Source organism: Oncorhynchus tshawytscha, linkage group LG26, assembly GCF_018296145.1.
Source record: "Oncorhynchus tshawytscha isolate Ot180627B linkage group LG26, Otsh_v2.0, whole genome shotgun sequence".
Lineage (NCBI taxonomy): Eukaryota > Metazoa > Chordata > Actinopteri > Salmoniformes > Salmonidae > Oncorhynchus > Oncorhynchus tshawytscha.
The window spans coordinates 2,929,430-2,939,721 of NC_056454.1; the positions used below are offsets into that span (position 1 = coordinate 2,929,430).

The 10,292-nt window shown below is 41.7% G+C and overlaps 1 protein-coding gene across 3 annotated transcripts in view; it reads right to left on the reverse strand.

Moving 5' to 3' along the window:
- tmtc4 (transmembrane O-mannosyltransferase targeting cadherins 4) overlaps nucleotides 1-7,918 on the reverse strand; it is a 42,331-nt gene extending 34,413 nt beyond the window's left edge. The window contains exons 1-3 of one of the 3 annotated variants that reach the window (XM_042306540.1): nucleotides 7,461-7,918; nucleotides 7,032-7,235; nucleotides 3,247-3,362 (exon numbers count right to left, since the gene is read on the reverse strand). In XM_042306540.1, coding sequence (XP_042162474.1) covers nucleotides 3,247-3,362; nucleotides 7,032-7,193 — 278 coding nt within the window. In that variant the 5' untranslated portion in view covers nucleotides 7,194-7,235; nucleotides 7,461-7,918. Of the gene's footprint in view, nucleotides 1-3,246; nucleotides 3,363-7,031; nucleotides 7,236-7,401 lie in introns of all 3 variants that reach the window. The other 2 variants (XM_024388661.2, XM_024388660.2) reach the window with 2 other exon arrangements.
- Nucleotides 7,919-10,292: the final 2,374 nt, after the last annotated feature.

The window sequence follows — 10,292 nt, forward strand, 5'->3', positions numbered from 1 at the left end:
TGTTCAGCAATACTGTCCGTGGCTGTTTATGTACCACCACAGACAGATGCTGGCACTAAGACCGTACTCAGTCAGCTGTATAATGTAATAAGCAAACAGGAAACCACTCATCCAGGTGGCGCTCCTAGTGGCCAGAGACTTTAATGCAGGGAAACTTAAATCAGTTCTACCAAATTTCTATCAACATGACAAATGTGCAACCAGAGGGAAAACAATTCTAGATCACCTGTACTCCACACACAGAGAAGCGTACAAAGCTCTCCCTCGCCCTCCAATTGGTAAATCCGACCACAACCTGCTTACAAGCACAAATTAAAGCAGGAAGCACCAGTGACTCGGTCTATAAAAAAAGTGGTGCTAAACTACAGTACTGTTTTGCTATCACAGACTGGAACATGATCTGGGATTCTTCCGATGGCATTGAGGGGTACACCACATTAGTCACTGGCTTTATCAATAAGTGCATTGAGTACGTTGTCCCCACAGTGACTGTACATACATACCCCAACCAGAAGCCATGAAATACAGGCAACATTCGCACTGAGCTAAAGGGTAGAGCTGCCGCTTTCAAGGTGCGGGACTCTAACCCAGAAGTTTATAAGAAATTCTGCTATGCCCTGCGATGAACCATCAAACAGGCAAAGCCTCAATACAGGGCTAAGATTGAATCATATTACACCAGCTCCAACGCTCGTCTAATGTGGCAGGGCTTTAAAACTATTACAGACTACCAAGGGAAGCACAGCCGCGAGCTGCCCAGTGACACGAGCCTACCAGACGAGCTAAATAACTTCTATGCTCGCTTCGAGGCAAGCAACACTGAGGCATGTATGACAGCATCAACTATTCCGGATGACTGTGTGATCACGCTCTCCATAGCCGACGTGAATAAGACCTTTAAACAGGCCAACATACACAAGGCTGCGGGTCCAGACGGATTACCAGGACGTGTGCTCCGGGCATGACCAACTGATAGGTGTCTTCACTGACATTTTCAATTACCCTGATTGAGTCGTAATACCAACATGTTTCAAGCAGACCACCATAGTCCCTGTGCCCAAGAACACAAAGGCAACCTGCCTAAATGACTACAGACCCGTAGCTCTCACGTCCTTAGCCATGAAGTGCTTTGAAAGGTTGGTAATGGCTCACACCAACACCATTATCCCAGAAACCCTAGACCCACTCCAATTTGCATACCGCCCAAACAGATCCACAGATGATGCAATCTCTATTGCACTCCACACTGCCCTTTCCCACCTGGACAAAGGAACACTTATGTGAGAATGCTATTGATTGACTATAGCTCAGCGTTCAACACCATAGTACCCTCAAAGCTCATCACTAAGCTAAGGATCCTGGGACTAAACACCTCCCTCTGCAACTGGCTCCTAGACTTCCTGACGGGCCGCCCCCAGGTGGTGAGGGTAGGTAGGTGCATGCTCAGTCCCTTCCTGTACTCCCTGTTCACCCACAACTACATTGCCAGGCACGACTCCAACACCATCATTAAGTTTGCAGACGACAAAAGTGGTAGGCCTGATCACCGACAATGACGAGACAGCCTATAGGGAGGAGGTCAGAGACGTGGTAATGTGGTGCCAGCATAACAACCAAGACAAAGGAGATGATTGTGGACTACAGGAAAAGCTGTAGTGAAGCAGGTTGAGTGCTTCAAGTTCCTCGGTGTCCACATCAACAACAAACTATCATGGTCCAAACACACAAAGACAGTCGTGAAGAGGGCACGACAACGCCTATTCCCCCTCAGGAAACTAAAAAGATTTGGCATGGGGCCTGAGATCCTCAAAAGGTTTTACAGCTGCAACATCATGAGCATCCTGACTGGTTGCATCACTGCCTGGTACGGCAATTGCTCGGCCTCTGACCACAAGGCACTACAGAGGGTAGTGCGTACGGCCCAGTACATCACTGGGGAAAAGCTGCCTGCCACACAGGACCTCTACACCAGGCGGTGTCAGGCCCTAAAAATTGTCAAAGACCCCAGCCACCCCAGTCATAGACTGTTCTCTCTACTACCGCATGGCAAGCGGTACCGGAGTGCCAAGTCTAGGACAAAAAGGCATCTCAACAGTTTTTCCCCCAAGCCATAAGACTCCTGAACAGGTAATCAAACGGCTACCCGGACTATTTGCATTGTGTGCCCCCCTCCCAAACCCTCTTTTTACACTGCTGCTACTCTCTGTTTATCAGATATGCATAGTCACTTTAACTATACAATTCATGTACATACTACCTCAATTGGGCCGACCAACCAGTGCTCCCGTACATTGGCTAACCGGGCTATCTGCATTGTGTCCCACCACCCACCAACCCTTCTTTTACACTACTGCTACTCTCTGTTCATCATATATGCATATATGTATATAGCCTGTCTTTTAACTGTTGTTTTATTTCTTTACCTACCTATTCTTCACCCAACACCTTTTTTGCACTATTGGTTAGAGCCTGTAAGTAAGCATTTCACTGTAAGGTCTACACCTGTTGTATTCGAACCTGGACAGACGATTTCTAAGCGCAACGCTCTTGAGCACTCGGCAGTCCCATTATTTGAGCTTGTGTGGCCTACCACTTTGCGGCTCAGCCGTTGTTGCTCCTAGATGATTCCAATTCACAATAACAGCACTTACAGTTAACCAGGACAGCTCTAGCTGGGCAAAAATGTGATAAACTGCTTTGATAGCAAAGTGGCATCCTATGACAGTGCCACGTTGAAAGTCACTAAGCTATTCAGTAAGGCCATTCTACTGCCAATGTGTGTCTATGGAAATTGCATGGCTGTGTGCTCGATTTTATACACCTGTCAGTAAGGGTTGTGGCTGAAATAGCAGAATCCACTAATTTGAAGGGGTTTCCACATACTTTTGTATATACAGTGTATGTCAGGTGAAAATAAAATGTTGAGATCCTGAAACCAGTCAAAGTAATATACCGTACATATTCATTGCCTATCAATTGCAATTCTACAGAGAAGAATAGCACTTGGGACCCACCTCTGAAATCCTCACAGAGAACCAAATTGTGTTTTCAACAATTATCCATCAATACATTCCAAGGTCATCTTGCCATTATGTTCTTCACAAAAGTTGTTAGGATGAATAGAGGCAGCTATGATACTACTTTTAGATCTGTCCGTCTTTCTGTACATTGACAGAGCTACCTTGCGGAGTCTTGTGAGTACGCACATGAGTTCATGCATGTGTGTATGTCATATGTGTATCCTACCTAAAAGTGAGGACAGTGAGCGGCCTGTAGGACTTGTGGCTGTTGTTGCTGCTCAGGTTACTTCCCCAGAAGTCATTTCTCCAGATGTTGTTGAGAGGCGTGGATGGGATCAGGTCCTGCGGGAGACACATCAGAAAAGAGATGTGACAAAAACAACTTTAGATGCCTAGGGACATATATTTTATTTTTTTACGCATACATTGATGTGTGCATGTACAACTTGGAATATGACATACAGTTGATGTCAAAAGTTTACATAGACAAACACATTTAAACAGTTTTTCACAATTCCTGAAATTTAATTTGAGTAAAAATTCCCTGTCTCAGGTTAGTTATGATCACCACTTTATTTTAAGAAGTTGAAATGTCAGAATAATAGTAGACAGAACAATTTCAGCTTTAATTTCTTTCATCACTTTTCCAGTGGGTCAGAGGTTTACATACACTCAATTAGTATTTGGTAGCATTGCCTTTATATTGTTTAACTTGGGTCAAACGTTTCGGGTAGCCTTCCACAAGCTTCCCACAATAAGTTGGGTGAATTTTGGCCCATTCCTCCTGACAGAGCTGGTGTAACTGAGTGAGGTTTGTAAGGCCTCCTTGCTCGCACACGCTTTTTCAGTTCTGCCCAGAGGTTTTCTATAGGATTGAGGTCAGGGCTTTGTGATGGCCACTCCAATACCTTGACTTTGTTGTCCTTAAGCCATATTGCCACAACTTTGGAAGTATGCTTGGGGTCATTGTCCATTTGAAAGATCCATTTGCAACCAAGCTTTAACTGATGTCTTGAGATGTTGCTTCAATATATCCAAATAATTTTCCTACCTCATGATTAGAGGTCAACCGACTAATCGGAATGGCCGATTAATTAGGGCCGATTTCAAGTTTTCATAACAATCGGAAATCTGTATTTTTTTTTACACCTTTATTTAACTAGGCAAGTCAGTTAAGGACAAATTCTTATTTTCAATGACGACCTAGGAACGGTGGGTTATCTGCCTTGTTCACGGGCACGACAGATTTTTACCTTGTCAGCTCGGGGATTTAATCTTGCAACCTTACGGTTAACTAGTCCAACGCTCTAACCACCTGCCTTACATTGCACTCCACAAGGAGCCTGCCTGTTACACGAATGCAGTAAGAAGCCAAGGTAAGTTGCTAGCTAGCATTAAACTTATCTTATAAAAAAAAAAATCAATCAATCATAATCACTAGTAACTACACATGGTTGATGATATTACTAGTTTATCTAGCGTGTCCTGCGTTGCATATAATCGATGCGGTGCGCATTTGCAAAAAAGGACTGTCGTTGCTCCAACGTGTACCTAACCATAAACATCAATGCCTTTCTTAAAATCAATACACAGAAGTATATATTTTTAAACCTGCATATTTAGCTAAAAAGAAATCCAGGTTAGCAGGCAATATTAACCAGGTGAAATTGTGTCACTTCTCTTGCGTTCATTGCATGCAGAGTCAGGGTATATGCAACAGTTTGGGCCGCCTGGCTCGTTGCGAACTAATTTGCCAGAATTTTACGTAATTATGACATAAAATTGAAGGTTGTGAAATGTAACAGGAATATTTAGATTTATGGATGCCACCCGTTAGATAAAATATGGAACGGTTCCGTATTTCACTGAAAGAATAAAGTTTTTGTTTTTGAGATGATAGTTTTCGGATTCGACCATATTAATGACCTAGGGCTCATATTTCTGTGTGTTATTATGTTATAATTAAGTCTATGATTTGATAGAGCAGTCTGACTGAGCGATGGTAGGCACCAGCAGGGTCGTAAGCATTCATTCAAACAGCACTTTCGTTCGTTCTGCCAGCAGCTCTTCGCAATGCTTCAAGCATTGCGCTGTTTATAACTTCAAGCCTATCAACTCCCGAGATTAGGCTGGTGTAACCGATGTGAAATGGCTAGCTAGTTAGCGGGGTGCGCGCTAATAGCGTTTCAAACGTCACTCGCTGTGAGACTTGGAGTGGTTGTTCCCCTTGCGCTGCATGGGTAACGCTGCTTCGAGGGTGGCTGTTGTCGATGTGTTGCTGGTTCGAGCCCAGGGATGAGCGAGGAGGGACAGAAGCTATACTGTTACACTGGCAATACTAAAGTGCCTATAAGAGCATCCAATAGTCAAAGGTATATGAAATACAAATCGTATAGCGAGAAATAGTCCTATAATTCCTATAATATCTACAACCTAAAACTTCTTAGCTGGGAATGTTGAAGACTCATGTTAAAAGGAACCACCAGCTTTCATATGTTCTCATGTTCTGAGCAAGGAACTTAAACGTTAGCTTTTTTACATGGCACATATTGCACTTTTATTTTCTTCTCCAACGCTTTTTTTGCATTATTTAAACCAAATTGAACATGTTTCATTATTTATTTGAGGCTAAATTGATTTTATTGATGTATTATATATTAAGTTAAAATAAGTGTTCATTCAGTATTGTTGTAAATTGTCATTATTACAAATTTTAAAAACTTAAAAATGGTCCAATTAATCGGTATCGGCCTTTTTTTGGTCCCCCAATAATCGGTATCGGCCTTTTTTGGTCCTATAATAATCGGTATCGACGTGGAAAAATCATATTGGGTCGACCTCTACTCATGATGCCATTTATTTTGTGAAGTGCACCAGTCCCTCCTGTAGCAAAGCACCCCCACCACATGATGCTGCCACCCCCGTGCTTCACAGTTAGGATGGTGTTCTTCGGGTTGCAAGCATCCCCCTTTTTCCTCCAAACATAATGATGGTCATTATGGCCAACAGTTCTATTTTTGTTTCATCAGACCAGAGGACATTTCTCCAAAAAGTATGATCTTTGTCCCCATGTGCCTTTTTTATGGCGGTTTTGGAGCAGTGGCTTCTTCCTTGCTGAGCGGCCTTTCAGGTTATGTCAATATAGGACTCGTTTTACTGTGGGTGTAGATACTTTGTACTTGTTTCCTCCAGCATCTTAACAAAGGTCCTTTGCTGTTGTTCTGGGATTGATTTGTACTTCTTGCACCAAAGTCCGTTCATCTCTAGGAGACAGAACGTGTCTCCTTCCTGAGTGGGAAGACGGCTGCGTGGTCCCATGGTGTTTATACTTGCGTACTATTGTTTGTACAGATGAACGTGGTACCTTCAGACATTTGGAAATTGCTCCCAAGGATGAACCAGACTTGTGGAGGTCCACAATTGTTTTTCTGAGGTCTTGGCTGATTTCTTTTGATTTTCCCATGATGTAAAGCAAAGAGGCACTGAGTTTGAAGGTAGGCCTTGAAATACATCCACATCTCCAATTGACTCCAAAGATGTCAATTAGCCTATCAGAAGCTTCTAAAGCCATGACATCATTTTCTGGAATTTTCCAAGCTGTTTAAAGGCACAGTCAACTTAGTGTATGTAAACTTCTGACACACTGGAATTGTGACACAGTGAGTTAAGTGAAATAATCTGTCTGTAAACAATTGTTGGAAAAATTACTTGTCATGCACAAAGTAGATGTCCTAACCGACTTGCCAAAACTATAGTTTGTTAACAAGAAATTTGTGGAGTGGTTGAAAAACGAGTTTCAATGATTCCAACCTAGGTGTATGTAAACTTCCGACTTCAACTATAAGTATACTCTGTACGGTATGCAGTATGTACTGTGGCTGTGAGGTTATTTTTAGCTGTTGAAATTATGCACACAATATAGACTTTGAATAGATCAAGCTTTTATAGACACTGCATCCTTGAAGATGTACCTCGGAAGATGTAGTGAGTATGTGATAAGTAGATTATTACCTTGTTATTGATAATGGCTTCAGAATCATCGAACACAAAGTCTCCATCATAGCTATTGATGAAGCAGAGCAGTGCCACTAGTGCAACAGCGATCTTGGCATGGAATGGGGAAAGCTTTGGTAAAGGTATCTGTTGGTCCCAATTAATTTCAGTCTGTGCCATGGTGCATAGGGTCTTTGGTCATGCTGCATCGTCACCTATTCCCTACAGGAAATGGGCATGGAATGGTGTGATAAGACTTTAGTGTTGGTGGCAGAATAACAATAGCCTACTCCTTACAGTATTTTTTTTGGCTTTACCTTGTAGAAAATGAAGATATTGGTTGACTATTGTTATTTGTACAATATTACGATTATAGAAATATCCTCACATATCAGTCTGTTCTCAAGCTACAGGAATTGTAGGGACACGCACGTAGAGCATGCATACCTCATTATATTGGAAGGCGTTTTGGAGGACGCGCACGTAAGCATGAGTTCCATTGCAGCGGCTTGATAGTTAGCTAAAGCTGGCTGGCTAATCTTACTAAAGTAATTTAGTTTCAAGCATAATCAGAGCAACTGCTAATAAAGCCAATCATATAGCCTTCAGGTAAACTAAAATTATTGCAAAGGTTGCCAAGTGAAATACTGCTCGCTAACTATTAGCCAGCTAACGTTAGCTGATGCTATTAGCCGGCTAGCGGCAACTAATGTGACTCCTACGTCTGCATATGCACCGAAAGAAAACACTCAAAAGGCGGCGAGAAATGCAGGTTGACCGTCACGTACAACGCTAACAATATGTCAACACTGTCTGTCTCTAGTAAATACACAACTCGCGACTGTATGCATGCCTGGTACTTCCTCGTTGGCTGGCGCGTGGAATTAGTTTGGATGGTGACGTAAGAAAGTGGATGTCACGTGACAACACAAGGGATGAAGAAGTGGCGATATCTAGTTCTATTTAGATGCAGCTAACAGCTTAGATACATATATGAATAGATGTTTTACCAATAATGTATGTTTTGCAATATCTTTCCTTTGAAGTTATTGAACAATTTATGGTTCTATTAGCACCTGCAATTAATCTAAAAACGAAACTCAATTACCCTATACAAACTCTAGTGGCATTTGGTCTCTGAATATAGGTCTTAGATTTTGGTATATGGATGTAAATAAGAATGCAGAGTATTTGACATTCTGAACATTGTTATGACATAACAGTCAGTTACCCTTTTGCAGAAAACATTGGCCTACAATGTGGAAGAAACTACCTGCCCTCCAGGACACCCGATGTCAAAGATGCTGGAGGAAACAGGTACCACCACCCGAGCCACTGCCTGTTCACCCCGCTATCATCCAGAAGGCGAGGTCAGTACAGATATATCAAAGCTGGGATTGAGAGTCTGAAAACAGCTTCTATCTCTAGGCCATCAGACTGTTAACACCAGTCTCAACGTCAACAGCGAAGAGGCGACTCCGGGATGCTGGCCTTCTAGGCAGAGTTCCTCTGTCCAGTGTCTGTGTTCTTTTGCCCATCTTAATATTTTATTTTTATTGGCCAGTCTGAGATATGGCTTTTTCTTTGCAACTCTGCCTAGAAGGCCAGCATCCCGGAGTCGCCTTTTCACTGTTGACATTGAGACTGGTATTTTGCGGGTACTATTTAATGAAGCTGCCAGTTGAGAACTTGTGAGGCGTCTGTTTCTCAAACTAGACATTCCAATGTACTTGTCCTCTTGCTCAGTTGTGCACCGGGGCTTCCCACTCCTCTTTCTATTCTGGTAAGAGCCTGTTTGCACTGTTCTGTGAAGGGAGTAGTACACAGCATTGTATCGAGATTTTCAGTTTCTTGGCAATTTCTCACATGGAATAGCCTTCATTTCTTAGAACAAGAGTAGACTGATGAGTTTCAGAAGAAAGTTCTTTGTTTCCGGCCATATTGAGCCTGTAATCGAACCCACAAATGCTGATGCTCCAGATACTCAACTAGTCTAAAGAAGGCCAGTTTTATTGATTCTTTAATCAGGATAACAGTTTTCAGCTGTGCTAACATAATTGCAAAAGGGTTTTCTAATGATCAATTAGCCTTTTAATATGATAAACTTGGATTAGCTAACACAACGTGCCATTGGAACAACTGAGTGGTGGTTGCTGATAATGGGCCTCTGTACGCCTATGTAGATATTCTATTAAAAATCAGCTGTTTCCAGCTACAATTCTCATTTACAACATTAACAATGTCTACACTGTATTTCTGATACATTTGATGTTATTTTAATGGACAAAAAAATTGCTTTTCTTTCAAAAACAAAGATATTTCTAAGTCACCCCAAACTTTTGAACGGTAGTGTACAGTATTTTATTATTTTCTAATGTATCTTAGTCTATGCCGCTCTGACATTGTTCGTCCATATATTTATATATTCTTAATTCCATTCCTTTACTTTGATTTGTGTGTATTGGGTATATGTTATGAAATTGTTACTTTTCACTTGTTAGATATTACTGCACTGTTGGAGCTAGAAACACAAGCATTTCACAACACCTGCAATAACATCTGCTAAACATGTGTATGTGACCTATAAAGTTTGATTTGATTTGAAGGAGAGCTGGCCCCATGCAATGGAAGAATGACAGTAGACCTACAAGTACCAGATTTCAACCAACAAGATCGATAGATGTGTCAGTATTTATTTAATTGTGCTGACTAATGCTTTGCAAGGAGAAATATACTTTAAGTGAGCATAGACCAAGAGGGTCATGCCCTGGCCTTAAATTTAGGTGAAACGTCAAAATTCAGTAAAAAATAAATATACTGTTTTAATGTAGTGCATTACCATTCATATTTATTCATGGTGATGGTATTGCACATTATATATGTGTAATGATTAGAAAAACACTTATTTTGATAACATAAAAGACTGTTAATGATAAACTGCATCTCCATGAACAGAGGACAAACTTCCCACCCATTCTTGACATTGTAGTTTTTGTATATCAATGTAGGAAAGGTCTGATTAATAGACGTATGTACATACTATTATGTAAACACAAACTGCCCAGCACTCTGACCCTCACTTTGCTGCACAAATGCCATTTAGTGCCCTTCCTCTGTTCACAGGCACACACACACACACACACACACACACACACACACACACACACACACACACACACACACACACACAACAACACCTTTTCCCCCTCAGAAGACTGAAAATATTTGGCATCGGTCCCCGATGTTCTACAGCAGCACCATCGAGAACATTCTGATCGG